This window comes from Lethenteron reissneri, chromosome 42 (genome assembly GCF_015708825.2).
Source record: "Lethenteron reissneri isolate LAM-NWPU_2019-01 chromosome 42, ASM1570882v1, whole genome shotgun sequence".
Lineage (NCBI taxonomy): Eukaryota > Metazoa > Chordata > Hyperoartia > Petromyzontiformes > Petromyzontidae > Lethenteron > Lethenteron reissneri.
Window position 1 is genome coordinate 7,628,627 of NC_083820.1, and position 16,036 is coordinate 7,644,662.

General features: G+C 51.6%; 1 protein-coding gene across 21 annotated transcripts in view; it reads left to right on the forward strand.

The window, feature by feature from the left end:
• The window catches only part of LOC133352837 (microtubule-actin cross-linking factor 1-like), a 326,018-nt gene that overhangs the window by 110,303 nt on the left and 199,679 nt on the right, over positions 1-16,036 (forward strand). For 10 of the 21 annotated variants that reach the window (XM_061568768.1, XM_061568771.1, XM_061568769.1 and 7 more), the window contains 12 exons: positions 3,104-3,193; positions 4,047-4,139; positions 7,352-7,429; positions 8,013-8,105; positions 9,978-10,144; positions 10,733-10,848; positions 11,689-11,786; positions 12,303-12,422; positions 13,053-13,148; positions 13,984-14,111; positions 14,638-14,731; positions 15,854-16,002. In XM_061568768.1, coding sequence (XP_061424752.1) covers positions 3,104-3,193; positions 4,047-4,139; positions 7,352-7,429; positions 8,013-8,105; positions 9,978-10,144; positions 10,733-10,848; positions 11,689-11,786; positions 12,303-12,422; positions 13,053-13,148; positions 13,984-14,111; positions 14,638-14,731; positions 15,854-16,002 — 1,322 coding nt within the window. The remainder of the gene's footprint in view (positions 1-3,103; positions 3,194-4,046; positions 4,140-7,351; positions 7,430-8,012; positions 8,106-9,977; positions 10,145-10,732; positions 10,849-11,688; positions 11,787-12,302; positions 12,423-13,052; positions 13,149-13,983; positions 14,112-14,637; positions 14,732-15,853; positions 16,003-16,036) is intronic. The other 11 variants (XM_061568773.1, XM_061568788.1, XM_061568785.1 and 8 more) reach the window with 2 other exon arrangements.

Genomic DNA, 16,036 nt, shown 5'->3' on the forward strand with positions numbered 1-16,036 from the left:
GTCGCTAGCCGATACACAACGCGAGCCGTCTAACACTGACGGCGCTGAAACGAGACAGCCAACTACCGTCTAGCAGCGCAATGTCGAGTGAAGACGACAGCGACGAGACAACAGCGACGATGGCGACGATCTTCAGCAGCACAACGGAGATCCCACTCCATACGACAGCCCCGAGCACTCGCTCAGAGCCCCCTTTTATGCTCCCAGCGTGGCCTAGCTCCGCCCTAGCCACACCCCTTCTAGAACCTACCAGCGGCTTCCCGGGACCTGCCCCACGTCCCCCTTCTGTGACCTTTCCCCCAGATATCCCCTCTGGTGTGTCACGTGTCCTGCTGACGTCAGGGCTGCTGTAAGCCGCAGATCCCCTTCCCTGCCAGCAGCCAGCGCTATGCTGCTGCATTACTTATTCTATGCCACTACAATTACGATGTCGTTCACATCTCAGAGCCAGGTCCCTTCAGATGACTCGACTGATCAACCCAAGTTTAGGGCAGCACTTTCCGTCACGCCCCGCTATAGAGAGGAACATTCGTCGCGTGACAGTCAAGCGATATATATATATATATTTCTTTAAATCTCAGGGAGCTGGAATGAAGCCAAATTAAGTGTAGAACCCAATTTGACGTGGTGGTGTTTTGCCGATCAGGCTGAGATCATAACCTCCACTGCACTTGAGAAACTCGGTGTAATGGCTGGCGGCTGTATCCATGGATTCGAACTCAGAATCTGAGTGGCGCTGGCTATAGCGCTATGACCAAGGCCACCTCTTCCAGCCACAGTCGTGAAGTCCGCAGCGCAAATTCCACTACCACCACCCACCATCGACCTACCCAGACCTCGTGCCAGCACTGGGCAACCTCTCGGTGTTTTCTACTTCCTCCAGCGCCGAACAAACCTGCCGGGTTCGTTTGCACGGTCGCATCTGGGATTCGCATGGTCGCATTGAGTAGACAACGAGCAAAGAACTGTTATGTTCATCGTGGTAATGATGCTGACAATGTGGAGAGGTGGGGGGGGGGGGCTTATATGCTCTCGGTACATTCGGCATGAAATACTCGCGTGAACAGTGGCGACCGATGGTTATCGTGCTGCTGGCTGTCACCGCGAGTGGCGTGGAACGACCGTTTTGTTGTCGGACTAACAACACAACAGCCTGCCGTGAGAAGAGTAGCACGATGTTGTTCTCATGCGGTTGTGCGTGCGCGAATTTTGGAACTTTGAACGTCTTCCCCCGATTGTAAGGTCGAACGAAGGCTTGAATGCGCAACCGGCTCCGTGCGTCTGTCCGTAACGACGATCCGGTGTGAACGGGAAAAACTCTTGAGGCCTTCCGTGTCAATTAGAAGCGCGTGGCCTTTAAAAATACCTTTTTTTTAAATAGGCGACGTTTCGGGCAATGACCCTACTTCATGGCACATGAATGGAGAGGGGGCCAGTAGAGAGAGTGGACGATACGAGTTGGAGACTGCACTTGTTTACACCATGGGGCCTGATGAGAATTCAAAGTAAAAACAAATATTCTGATTAGCAGGACTGTTGGTCGAAACGTTGCCTCATATATTTATCATTTTAAGGTCACAGTGTTAGTTGACGAATGTGTTTTTGTTAAGTGTGCCTTGTGCACGACTCGCCAACAGCAGCAGCAGCAACGTCAACTAATTAGTTAACATGTGAACACAACTCGGACATACATTTGTGTGGCTATTATGCTATAGAAATCCAGCCACATTTGTTCACATGATAGAACCCAACACTTGGAGAACAACAGAGACTACTTGCAAATATCCACGCAACTTTTTTTTTTTTGCCAGGACAGCTGTCCATCCCCTACCCTGCTGCAGATTTTTTTTTCTCCCGGCTAATCTAGAATTCCGACACCATAGTCAACTCCCGCCTTCACGATGTTTTTTTAGTCTCTAGCTCGCGAACATTGGAAGGTTTACACTATTGGAACCTCATTTGCCAGAAGAAAAAATATGATAATTGGTTTTTTACCCTTTTATCTGGCAACAAAACTGACACCTTGTTTTTACAAGGAGTCATGTTTGCATAGACCACAATACCTGCAGTCGTAATGCAAACAAAAAACACAACTCTGATAATGTATGCACTGTCCTTGAAGGTGATTGGTCCACACCCTAGACAGCTTTCCTTAGAGCCTAGTCTCACATGGTGTCAGACCAGATTTGTTGCTAGATAAAAGGGTAAAAAAACAATTATCATTGGAAGGTTTCTTTGGTTTTCTTGAAATGTCATATTGCATTGAATTGTCACATATATACTGACATAGGTGACAGTGGCATGACTCAGAAATTGCAGGGTTGTTCCTTTACCCGTCCACGGGTGGCGACTGTGGCCGTATGGGATCGCGTTTGCCACCTGACCCAGAGGTTTGCGCTTCAATCCCACCAGACACCCTGGTTAATACTACAGGGGCAGCCGCCTTTAGGGGATTCCTGAGGCTAAAATAATTAAACTGCTGCTGGGCACTACAATGATTCAGGCCGAGATGTGATGACGTGAGGCCCCTTATATGTATGTACTGTATGTTGAACTTCTTTCACACTCTAGATAGCCAACAGTGCTAATCGGTGGTGCGGAATGCTGGGGCGTTTTAAGTTCCCATTCAATAATGTAAACTCGTAACGCTGCTCCACCGCCACGCAGCATTCGCTCGCTCGCTCTCGAAGAGAGAGAGACAGAGATAGGGGACGACTCGGATGCGCGAGCAACCACAGACGAGCGGAAAGTCATGAAATCCCCACTCACCCGAAACCTCCAAGTTCTGTGGTCCTCTGTGTATTAAGATATTTTCAGCCAATTAATGAGTGTTTACACGTGGGAGGAAACCGGAGCGTCCGTAGAAAACTCACCGACGCATGCGTGCGCGAGAGGGGGCAACACTTTATCCCATACACATTGGAACAGGTTGGGGGATCCACACTTGCTGTACTGCCTTTTTTTTCTCCCCCAGGCGAAACAAGTGAAAGCTGGATCAGAGGCCATGTGCAACGCCGCTGCCGCCTGCCTCAAAACGCAAAACCCACTTAACCCCCCCGTCGTCCATATCCCTGTTCTGTCGCCCCGTCCGTCGTCACCGCAGGCACGGAAGCACCTGAACGACCTCTACGAGGACCTCCGCGATGGCCACAACCTCATCTCCCTGCTGGAGGTTCTGTCCAACGAGACGCTGGTACGCGAGCGACGGGGAATGCTGCGGTGCATGGAGGAGGCCTGTTGCGCATGACCGGCGTTAGCTGCTCAAACGCGATTCACTTTGGCCGGCGCAGCGACGTTCGTTCGGTGGCCGTGACCAGTAGTCGAACTTGGACTCCCCTCCTCCCCTCCCACCCCCGCCCCATCGACTGACTCATTGGTATTCGAAGAATTCCACTTCTCGTCATATTTTCGCGCCAGCGTCGATTTATTTTTGGGTTCATGATTCGGAACGTTTGTCGCGCGTGCACATTTTTCTCATGACTTGTTCAGAAAGTCCTGTGGTAGTATTTATTATTATTATTATTATATCATCATCATTATTATTGTTTAAAACGTAATTCCACACAGCATCCCAGCTTATCAGTGTGCCTTTGCATAGACACCATCGCATTTTTACTTTAATTGCCAATCTCAACTTTCCTTTGTGCTGTTCATAATTCTGTTGTTTCTGTTTTCTGCGAATTTTTTTTACCTTGTTTTACTGCTGTCGTCCTGTTCTCTCTTCCTTTTTCTCTCTCTCGCCCCCAACCCAAAATGTCCCCTCCTTATGTTATGCATTTAATTTAATTTCTGGCATTTTTGCCATCTTTCCTAAAACACATCCCATCTTTTCCGTTCACCCTGTCTGTGATGCGTCTAACCCTCCCGACATTATATTTATTTTAACATTTTCCTCATTTTATCCGAACTCTCCCAAACTGGACCTTTCCCTTCGTTCCCTGCCCACCGGTTTCCCCCCCCCCAAATCCCCCCAAAACTTCACCTATGATCCTGACTGGTCCTGACCTTTGACCCCGACCGCCCCTGGCTTGCTATTGGCCGGGCAGCCCCGTGAACGCGATGTGATGCGCAGCTTGCGGTTGGTGAGTGGCTCAGCCTGTGTCTGCGCCGAGCATGACGGGAATGATGCTGAGAAGGGGGTACGTTGGCCGCGCATTAATGTGATACCATTTAACATCCACAACAGTCAACGCTTTCATTATCATCACCATTAGCATACCATAACATCGATATTACCGTATTCTCTGGATTAAAAAGGCACACCGGCGACATTTATGAGTGTAAATACGACGCAGGCAACTGCACGGGAGCGTGACGAGGGCTGTGAGAATTGCGGTGGTTAGATGTTAACTATCTCGCCTGGTATACAGGAGGTAGTGGGTGCGATCGCGACCCTGACGCTTATATATTTGGAGTTTTCACGTTCTCCCCGTTGTCGCGTGGATTTTTTGTCCGGGTCCTCCAGGTTTTCCCCCGCCACATTGAGTATCAACGTGTGTTCAGAGTATTTGGCTGCTATAAATTTTCGCTTAATGATGAGCCACCTTCGTTGAGTGATCATTTGTGGCCAGGTGGCTTCTGAAAAAAGAGCTACGTAGCTTAGTGGGCCTTACCTGGTAAAATAAACAAAAAGAGTTCATCTTCTTGATTCTTTCGGTAAAGTCACGTAGAAGGGAAGTAATAAAATAATAAAAATAAAACATAATATTATTTTTTTATTACTTCCCTTCTACGTGACTTTACCGACAAAACCAAGAAGATGAATCCCTGCAGTCACGAAAGCTTTAAATCGAAAAATAAAAAATAGTTCAGTTTAATAACACCGTGGCTTTAATAAGAAAGAGAATATAAGAGGCGACGTTTCGAGCAATGACCCTTCTTCACAGCAAATAGAGAAGCGAGAGACGTAAGAGTCGAGACTTGCCACCAAATTAAAATGCACGCCTTCAATTTTGTGTTCCTGCACAATACAAAAGGACATAGTTTATAATGCAGTGCTTATGGGAATAACATTAATACGGAGAATACGGTGATGACAGTAATAACGACAACATTCATATCTATTAAGACCCCGGATTTTTTTTCAGTGTGTGAAAAAAAATTTCACTTGTGTCTGCTGGAAAATCTAATTTTTTTGCACGTCAACTAACAGAAACGTAGTCTGTAACCACTTTTCTTTTGAGTGTGTGAAAATCCATAACATCAGTGGATGAAATATGAGGATGAGCAGCGTTAAATGACCTTACGTTTCACATATTGGCCGAATCTCCCTGAAGCTCTCAAACGTCATGTTCTCAGAAGCTAAGCCGAGTTAGCCTGGTCAGTGCATGAATATCAGGTTTTGCAGACTTGGGCCTTGAGATTGTGAGGAGTTGGCAGAACAGAGATGTATCGGCCATGTCGTCTGGGCGCCACGGTGGCGAGATGTTATCTCCCTCGCCTGGTACACAGGAGGTCGTGGGGTCGATCCTGACCCTGACGCCTGCTGCTGTATATTTGGAGTTTGCGTGTCTCTCTCTCCCCGTGGTCGTGTGGATTTTTTTCTGGGTCCTCAGGTTTTCCCCTCCACGTTTAGAATGAACGTGTATTGCCAGGTCGCTTCTGAGAAATAGCTTAGTAACTCAGTGGGCCTTGCCTGGTAAAATTATAAATAGTTTAGTTTGCGTTCAGTTTCGTAATTGAATTTGAAAGCTTGTTTGGATAGTTATAATAAATCCTGGGGGGCCCTAATAACAACAACAACGATTGCATTACAGTAACAAATCGTGAACACTTTAACTTGCATCCCGAATAGGTAGCGTACAAGTTTGGAGGTGGTCGCGAGTGTGGCTTCATTTCTCATCCCACCCCCCCCACCCCCGAGTAATTTCCGGGTCGCCGCTAGCCTGGAGTGAGCGACGCGTGGACTCCGTCGTAAGCCACAGAAGCGCAAGCACTGGACGCGGCGTTTGCCGGGCGTAGACGTACATTTCCGTGTCGCTGAAATTATTAAGCCCTGCGCCATGAGTGAGCGTTGATTTTGAGCGTGGTAATGAGAGTGAGCGGCAAATCACTCTTCCCCCCACCTCCCCCACCATCACCACCTCCATGGCACTTGGTTTGCGAGCACCTATTACCAGCGAGAATGTGCAAATGGATTAACAGCAACCGATTTTTTTAGAGGGCACGTTTTCCGAACGCGCAGACATTCTATCCACACACACGCGCACGCACGTGTGTTGTGTCTTGTGCATGTCGTTGCTGTGTTTGTCTTTGAGGAAATGTTGTCGGGTGTCGTTTGCTGTTTTCTGCTTGCTGATGCTCCTGAGCATGAGAAACCTTCAGGTTTATTCCTATAAACAATGATATATATTTATCCCGTGAAACGATGGAATGTAAAGATGAGATAAACGTTTTGCTGTGTGCGTGTGTGCAGTGTTGTGTGGGTGCTTCAAGCCTAGGATACCATTTTCAGCACTGTGATTGAATGCTTTGTGATTGCAAAGAAAAAAATACTCGACATTCTCATCAGTAACACTGTTGCGGCCTTAAAAGGAGAAATATATAATAGGCGACGTTTCAGGCAATAACCCTTTTACATATGATGTATTTATTGCAATAATACGAAGTGCAGTTGAAAAAAAATTGGCTTTAATACTTTGTAAAATAAATAAATTGTCAAATGCATTAAGTTCACCAGTGGGGCATTATTGGTCAAATATGTTTTTAAAACGATTCTACCTTTTGCCTTTGTCTCCAGGTATAAAAAATTAAGTTTTATTCTTTGGTCATCTTATTGCACGTCAGGGTTTATTTACAATAAAGTAAAAAAAAATGTACACTTCTTTGTCAATCCACTGCTGGACGAGATTCTCCCCCACTCCATTTACCGCGGTCATGGGCCCTGTTTGACCATACTTCACCACGCCGGTCAGCGTGGCTTGGGAATTGCAGGGGGTGCGGGATGAGGATGGAGACCCCTCCCACCCTAACCGATGCCACTCGCCACTGATGTTAGCTGTGCGGACAGGAATGAAACAATCCGGCTTCGCTGGATTCACAACGCGGCGGCTTCATCCAGCGATGTTTGTTCGGACAAAGCAACCCCGCTGAATTATTGCCACCGGCTCCAACTGGTAGAAGGACCGTTGCCCGAACCGTCGGCCCAACGTGTATTTCTCTCTTACGAGATGCTGTTTACTGAACAGTGTGGCGAGGTTTCCCCCCCCCCCCTATTTGGGCACGCAGATTGGTTGCGATCGCGGTCCTTAACTTTGAGCTTTTTTTGGGAGACTTAAAAAATTAATATATACAAAAATAAATGTTTCGCTAATAAAAAAAAATCCATGTTTCCTCTCCCCCCTCCTGGCAGCCGCGGGAGAAGGGAAGGATGCGATTTCATCGGCTCCAGAACGTGCAGATTGCACTAGACTACCTGAAGCATCGCAAGGTGAGGAGAGTGAGGATGGTGAGGGGTTTAGGAGGGCGATGAGAGAGGAGGGGGGGGGGTGTAAGAAACGACGGCGCTGAGAGGTGGTTGACAGAGGGGGGTGATTTGGAGAGAGGGTGAGAGGTCAGCGATTCTTCACGTCGGATTATGACTTTTCGTGTCCGTAAACATCATCCCAATTGCTCAGTCCTTCCTCATGCACAGCGTAAGCAGCCTATTTGTCGAAGGCTAATTTCCGCTCTACTGCAGCATACGCAGACCAGGTTCTGCTCACTCTCAATCAGTATAATTAAATATGCCATTCAGGGGCCATCGGCCTCTGTTTTCTAGCGGCATTTGTTGAAGCCGACAAGCTCTGGACGGGTTTCGACTTCACGAGTTCCATTGTCAAGGTTGTGGCCCGATAAACGAATGCCGTTGGGTTGCTGTAAAGCGAGCGCTCTGCGTTAAATACTGCACGCTTGAGAAACTGAAGTTAACCAAAGGCGTGCTTAAGACGGGAGTGGTTTTTGTTCATTGCAATGCGAACGTGTTAGCGCTGCCCATCTGACCTGACTGGGTTGATGTCACCTCGGTCTCGCAGATCAAGTTGGTGAACATCCGAAATGACGACATCACCGATGGCAACCCCAAGCTGACCCTGGGGCTCATATGGACCATCATCCTGCACTTCCAGGTGATGATGATAGTGGTGGTGATGGTGATAGTAACAATGATGATCGTGGTCATCATGACGATGATAGTGAAGGTGACGTTTATGATGATGATGATTTTGGTGCTGATCGTTACGGTGATGATGATGGTGGTGGCGATGACGAAGATGATGACGATAAGTGATGGTTAGTGATGATGAGCGACGGTGCACACGAACCGAATTCATCGACCCATCTCCCGAGTGGCCGTCTTCCCGGGACGCGTTCCATCACTTCTCTGGCCCTCCGTCAATTATTCCTGACCGTAGCCATCACCCCGTCGAGCGACGCGTCCGGCCTCCCCCAAGTTCACTCGCTCTCCTTAATGGTTTGACAAATTTTCATTGCCCTGCCCATGCTCTCTCTCATTCACATGGTTCTCCTGCCCCCTCATTGCAATTCCCCGCATGGCATCTCACTTCCGAGGCAGAATTTTAGTGGCGGATACGGCCGCGTTTGCCAAGGTGTTTCGTAACTCTGATCCTTTCCCATGTTATCGATAGTTCAATTTTAATGTGTCATTTTTATTGAGGGACCTTGTGTTGTCCTGCTGTGGTCTGGGACTTTTGTTATTTTGCAGCCTTGCGCAAGCTTGCATTTAATGTTCAAAAAACCGGCATGAATTGATATATTTTTACAATTTGAACTTGTGTGCTTTATTTTTAGTGATTTGCTTACCTTTCCTATACTCTGCACTCCTATCGGGTTCTGTCTTGTTTGTTGTTGTAACTTGCTGACCCCGTGACCCTGCTGGACACCTGTGTAAACGAGCTTCGGAGCTCATCGGATTCCTTCTCCAAGGATTAATAACAACGATTCTCGCTCCGATTCTCCATGGTTGCCGCTCACCGTGGGTTAAAAACGATTCGGATGCCGGTGAAGATGATGACGACGTTGATGATGATGATGCCGGTTTTGATGATGACGACGACGTTGATGATGATGATGACGACAACGTTGATGATGATGACGTTGATGCCAGTTATGATGATGGCGACGACGTTGACAACAACATGACGTTGATGACGACGACGTTGATGACGACAACAATGACGTTGATGACGATGACGACGCTGACGATGACGACGTTGATGATGTCGACGACGTTGATGACGACGACGACGTTGATGACGACGACGACGTTGATGACAATGACGACGTTGATGACAATGACGACGTTGATGACGATGACGACGTTGACGATGACTGACGATGACGACGTTGATGACGACGACGACGTTGATGACGACGACGACGACGGCGACGTTGATGATGACGACAACAATGACGTTGATGACGATGACGACGTTGATGACGATGACGACGTTGATGATGTCGACGACGTTGATGACGACGACGACGTTGATGACGACGACGACGACGGCGACGTTGATGATGACGACAACAATGACGTTGATGACGATGACGACGTTGATGACGATGACGACGTTGATGATGTCGACGACGTTGATGACGACGACGACGTTGATGACGACGACGACGTTGACGATGACTGACGATGACGACGTTGATGACGACGACGACGACGTTGATGACAATGACGACGTTGATGACGATGACGACGTTGATGACGATGACGACGTTGACGATGACTGACGACGACGACGTTGATGACGACGACGACGACGTTGATGACGATGACGACGTTGATGACGATGACGACGTTGACGATGACTGACGATGACGACGTTGATGACGACGACGACGTTGATGACGACGACGACGACGGCGACGTTGATGATGACGACGACGTTGATGACAACGATGTTGACGATGATGACGTTGATGACGACGACGTTAATGACGGGTGCTGGCGCCGTCTCCGTCGCATCCAGATCTCGGACATCCAGGTGACGGGCCAGTCCGAGGACATGACGGCCAAGGAGAAGCTGCTGCTCTGGTCGAAGCGCATGGTGGACGGCTACCCCGGGGTCAAGTGCGACAACTTCACCACGTCCTGGCGCGACGGCAAACTCTTCACCGCCATCATCCACAAGCACAAGTGCGGCTCGCACTGACCCCCCCCCACCACCACTCAGGGTGGGGGAGGGGTGGGCCTAGGGGTGGGCCTAGGGGCTGGGGGTAGGTGGGACGGATGGAGTTCCAAGTTCATGTTTCAAGTTGTTGTTGTTTAACCAGGTGGAGACCAGGATGAATTTCATTTGCAAGAGTGACCTGGGGCATCGGTTAGGGTTGCGGGGGGGGGGCGATGTTTGCCTTTGCTGCTGTGTGGTCTAGCCTAGGGGCGCCCCCGGTGGCAGCTGTCCCAGTGCAGCTGGATTCTAACCGCGAAGCTCTGCGACAAGTGGGGGACACGCTGTCGCCGGGCCGTGTCACTGCCGAGGGGAGGGAGGGAAGGGGGGTTACTGGCACAGTACCGGACGGTGGCTCCCCATGAATACCCGCTGCTGTGCGTCAACATCGGCGCTGGGGAGACAAAGGCGGCCGGGCCGCGGTGCTGGCCACCCCGCCCCCTCGCGTGCCGCGTGTGTCGGCTTCCGTGGGTGCTCGCTTAACAGCACTTGCCCCCCCCCAACAGCCTGCGCAGGCTACACGGGTGACCTTTGCCTCTGTGTCTCGACTGCCACAGGCCAGAGCTGGTGGATCTCAAGCAGGTGCACGGCCGCTCCAACCAGGAGAACCTCGAGTTCGCCTTCTCCACCGCCGAGCGGGAGCTGGGGGTCACCAGGCTCCTCGACCCTGAAGGTGTGACACCGTCACGCCGCGCGCGTCGCCAGCAGCGCGTCGCTCGCGCGTCCATCCCGTGAGCTCGCGTCGGGGACCCCGTAGAGGCGGCCCGTGACACTCGCGAGCGGCAGGTGCTCCTGTTTTCACCGCCCTCGGCCGTGCGTGTTTGGCTATCGGTTGAAAAGACAAACAAACGCAGTCCCGCTAACGGCGGCACTGGGAAGGAGGGGTCGTGTTCACGGCACCGCGGCGCGAGAGCTCGGCGCGTCGCGGTCAAACGGGACGCGCGCCTGCCTCTCCTGGACACCAGCAGTACCTTTTTACCTTTGATAACAAAAATGAATCAGGTTATAAACAATGTATCCTCAGTTTTTTCGGTAAAGTTACGTAGGTAAAAAAATGAAATTAAAATTAATTAATTAAAATAATAAAAATCACGACGTTTCGGAGGTCAACACAAGTCTCCGTCATCAGGTGGGACCGTCACAGCCAGATTTGCTGTATCAAGTGAGGCCTCACAAATCTAGCTGTGACGGTCCCACCTGATGACGGAGACTTGTGTTGCCTCCGAAACGTCGTGATTTTAATTATTTTATTTTATTAATTTTAATTTCAATTTTTTACCGACGTGACTTTACCGAAAAAACTAAGAGTATGAATCCTTGCAGTCACGAAAGCTTCAAATCTAGAATTATGAACAATGTCTTCGTGACACACACACATATACTTTGCATGTGCGTCTGAAACTCCAAACCTGCGATTGACCGCTAAATCCGATCGCCGCGTCTCTCCTGCCCCGCGTTCCGCCCGCTGGAACTTACGCCGCCATCCCTTCCTCCCCCCCCCCCCCCCCCCCAGACGTGGACGTGGCATCGCCCGACGAGAAGTCGATCATCACCTACGTGTCCTCGCTCTACGACGCCATCCCCAAGGCTCCCGACGGCGCCAACGCTAACGTGAGCGCCGCACGCAGAGTGCACGTGCGTGCCCGGTCGGCTAGCGAAGCGAGGGAGCCGACGGGCGGACGGACAGACGGAAGTTCGCACGAACTAATTAACGAATGAATGACCCATCGCTGGAACGAACGAACGAGCAATGAACAACCAAGCAAATTATGCAGTAGCTCCACCTGTCCGGTTGTGACGGGGGACGGGGCGCTCAAGATAGCCGTCGCGACGATGGCCCAGTTTGCACGTACGTGTGGCGTAGAGTCGTGTTGCTATTGGGGATCTCCCCCTGTTGGTAAGCGGCCGCGTCAACCGAAGGGTTACTGCCCAAAGCTTGCGGAGCAAAGAGGAATGTTTGCAATTACACATCTTACCCGGTTCAGCTTTCCATACCGCTGTTTAAACAGCTCCCGCGGACAAACACATTCACACAGTTTTGGAAACCGTAGTGGAATATCGCACGCACGCACGCACGCGATTAATTGTTTGTTTCCTTCCCCGTGCATCTCGTGACGGCGTGGGCAGGAGGTGGAGACGCAGTGGCGCGAGTACCAGGAGCTCGTCGTGCTGTTGCTGCAGTGGCTGCGCCACCACGTGACCGTCATGTACACGCGCAACTTCCCCAACAACCCTGCCGAGCTCAAGGTGGGGTGGGGGTGGGGGCGGGAGGCGGAGTTGGGGGCAGGGGGATGGGCAGGTGGGGGGCGGGGGGGCGTCCCATTTGGTCCTCGGAAGGAGAAAAAAAACGGATGGCTAATTTTGCTGATTCAAACGAGCATTATTTACGCCCATGCGTCAAATCGTCGCTTAACGCGGCGCTTGTTTAAGGAACGCGTCTGTGTTTCTACTTAATTTGAACTTTATTTATAGATTTCGTGCCTGCAGGAATTACCCTTCGGTTCTTTCGGTAAAGTCACGTAGACAGAAAATAACTACTTCGCCACGTCGGCGCTCCCCAACTTCATCGGGGATTGGTGAAGTACGATCAGATGACTCCCCAAACACAGGCACGGGCGTGAGGAGGGCCTCGCCCAGCGGTGCGTTCACACACAGAGGGACGCCGTGCACACGCGCAACCTTGACAGGCAGTACAGCAAGTAGGTCTACCCTCGGGTCTGTCCACTGGCACGTGAGCCTTTGTCGAGGCCGTGCAGGCGTGGCTTTGTATGCGCGTTGGACTTCTTTCGCACCGTACGTAGCCGAGCCGTGCCAACGCGCGTAACCCCGACGCCAAACTCTCGCTCTCTCCGCCCACGCCCCTTCTCTCTTCCCCAGGCCTTGTACAACCAGTACCTGCAGTTCAAGGAGATGGAGCTGCCCCCGAAAGAGAACGACAAGATGCGAATCAAAACACTCTACAAGTCTCTGGAGGTAGGTGCACAGAGGCCCCGCGAACGCGTTCTGTTACCGGTTTCAATACACGCTCGGCGATAACGGGCATAGCTGGTATTTGTTCGTATAAAATACTTCCAGTCTGTGAATCGGTACGACTGGCGATAAGCGTGCGATGTTGGAAGGTGTATTGTTTTTATATTTGGGAGCGGTGGTGTAGCGGTTAGTGTGGTGCGCTCCAAACCTGGCGACCCGAGTTCGTTTCCCGCTTCACCCCCATAACCGGTGACGATTATATGAACCTGTTCTGAGCCTTTCCTAATTCGACTCAGCCTCAAATGAGTACCTGGTGCTGTGTGGAAACATCACCACTGGGGAGACAAAAGTGGCTGGGCGTGGTCCTGGCCACCCACGTCCTCGTGTGCCGTGCCGGCCTTCATAGGTGCTCGCTAACAACACTTGCCCCAACAGTCTCTTGAAGACTATACGGGGGATCTTTGTCTTATTTATACAACGCCACCACAGTGGCGAGATGTTAACTACCTCGCCTGGTATACAGGAGGTCGTGGGTTCGATTCCGACCCTGAGTTTGCATGTTTCTCCCCGTGGTCGCGTGGATTTATCTCCAGGCCCCCCGCTGTTCCCCTCCACGTGTAGAATCAACGTTCGTTTAAATTATTTGGCTGCTATAAATTTCCACATGATGAGAGCCACTTTGTTGAGCTATCATTTGTGGCCAAGTCACTTCTGAAGATGGAGCTACATAGCTCAGTTGGGGCCTTAACTGGTAAAATAAAACATAGTTTAGTTTTAGTTGCCATGTGTTAACGGCCGTGTGTGTGTGCGTGTGTTTGTGTGCGGCCCCTTCACCAAGGCGTGGATTCTTGCCGGGCGCATCAAGCTGCCCCAGGGCCAGCACCCGAACGACGTGGAGAAGGAGTGGGGCCGGCTCATCGTTGCGATGCTCGAGAGGGAGAAGGAGCTGCGGCCTGAGATCGAGAGGTCGGTGCACACGCACACACGCGCACACACACGCGCGCGCACACGCAAAGACGAAAGATTCCCCCCCCACCCCTGTCGCCGTAGCCTTAACACGCTGCTGGGGCAAGTGCCGTTAGCGAGCACCTACGAAGGCCGGAACGGCCAACAACACGCACGACCGCCTTTGTCTCGCCAGTGCCAATGTTTCAACGCCGCACCACGTGCTCTCTTTTTTTTTTAGGCCGAGTCGACACCTAGGGGGGAGGCCTGGGAACAGTCCATATATTCGCCGCTGTTGTTGGTCGTGTTTGAGAATTGAACTCGGCCCGCTGGGTTCGCAGCGCAGCGCCTTAACCGCTTGCACTGGCGATCCACACGATGTATACACACAAGACGCACATGCTGGCACACTTGCACGCGCACACTCACACACATTCCTCTCTGGGGGGGGGGGGGAGCCAACGTTCGTTTGTACCGGCTGGAAACGTGTTTCCGCGTGGCGACGGCTACGACGACGGTGGTGATGTTGTTGTTGCCATGGCGACAGGCTGGAGATGCTGCAACGGGTGGCTCTGCAGATCCAGCAGGAGTCGGGCGTGTGCGAGGAGAAACTGATGCGTGCCGAGCGACTGCTGCACATGGTGAGTGTGGCTTTCTGGCGTCGCAGCTGCTGAGCAAAATGTGTGCGCGTGCTGAACTTCTTTCGCACGGTACGTAGCCGGCCGCGCTAAGCGGAGGTGCGGGGGAAGGACAACAAACTAAACACAAAGAGCAGTTCAAAATAGTTTTCAATCGAGCTTTAAAAGTGCATTGCTTCAGCGGCTTCCTAATATCGGAAGGAAGAGCGTTCCAGACGGCCACAGAAGCGCACCTCAAAGCGCACGGTGCAGTGACCGCCTTCGTCACAGTGGCCGCCTGCTTTTGGCGTGAGCCATTGAACGAAGATGAACTTGGCACAGGCGGCCCAGGCGAGTTCACAATGGCTGTGGCGAAGCACTGAGCGGCTTCCGCTGGGCACTGGGCACAAGTTTGAGGCTGGGCTTTGGCTGCCGTGGTTAAACGGGTTCTGCAGTGGGGGTGGCTCTTGACGAAATGGTCGTGGTGACGATGTTAGTGGTGGCGATGGCGACGATGTTAGCGGTGGTGTCGTTGTTAGCGGTGGCGATGGTGACGGTGTTAGCGGTGGTGACGATGTTAGCGGTGGTGATGATGTTAGTGGTGGTGACGATGTTAGCGGTGGTGACGATGTTAGCGGTGGTGACGGTGTTACCGGTGGCGATGGTGACGATGTTAGCGATAGTGACGATGTTAGCGGTGATGACGACCATGTTAGCGGTGGCGATTGGTGACGATGTTAGCGGTGGTGACGATGTTAGCGGTGGCGATGGTGACAATGTTAGCGGTGGTGACGATGTTAGCGGTGGTGTCGTTGTTAGCGGTGGCGATGGTGACGGTGTTGGCGATGGTGACGGTGTTAGCGATAGTGACGATGTTAGTGGTGATGACGACCATGTTAGCGGTGGCGATGGTGACGATGTTAGCGGTGGCGATGGTGACGATGTTAGCGGTGATGACGATGTTAGTGGTGGCGGTGGTGACGATGTTAGCGGTGGTGACGATGTTAGCGGTGGTGACGATGTTAGCGGTGGCGATGGTGACGATGTTAGCGGTGGTGACGATGTTAACGATGTTAGCAGTGGCGATGGTGACGATGTTAGCAGTGGTGACGATGTTAGCGGTGGTGACTGCGTGGTGCCCCGCAGGAGCTGCGTGCGGGCGGCTCGGCGGGCCCAGGCGCCACGGAGCTCGAGGTGACGCTGGGCGAGCTGGACGCGCTCATCCGCAGCATGTTCGCCAACGTGCAGACGCTCAAGGACGGCCGCTACTTCCAGGCGGAGAACATGTACCGGCGGTGAGTGGCGTGTGTGTGCGTGTGCGCATCCATG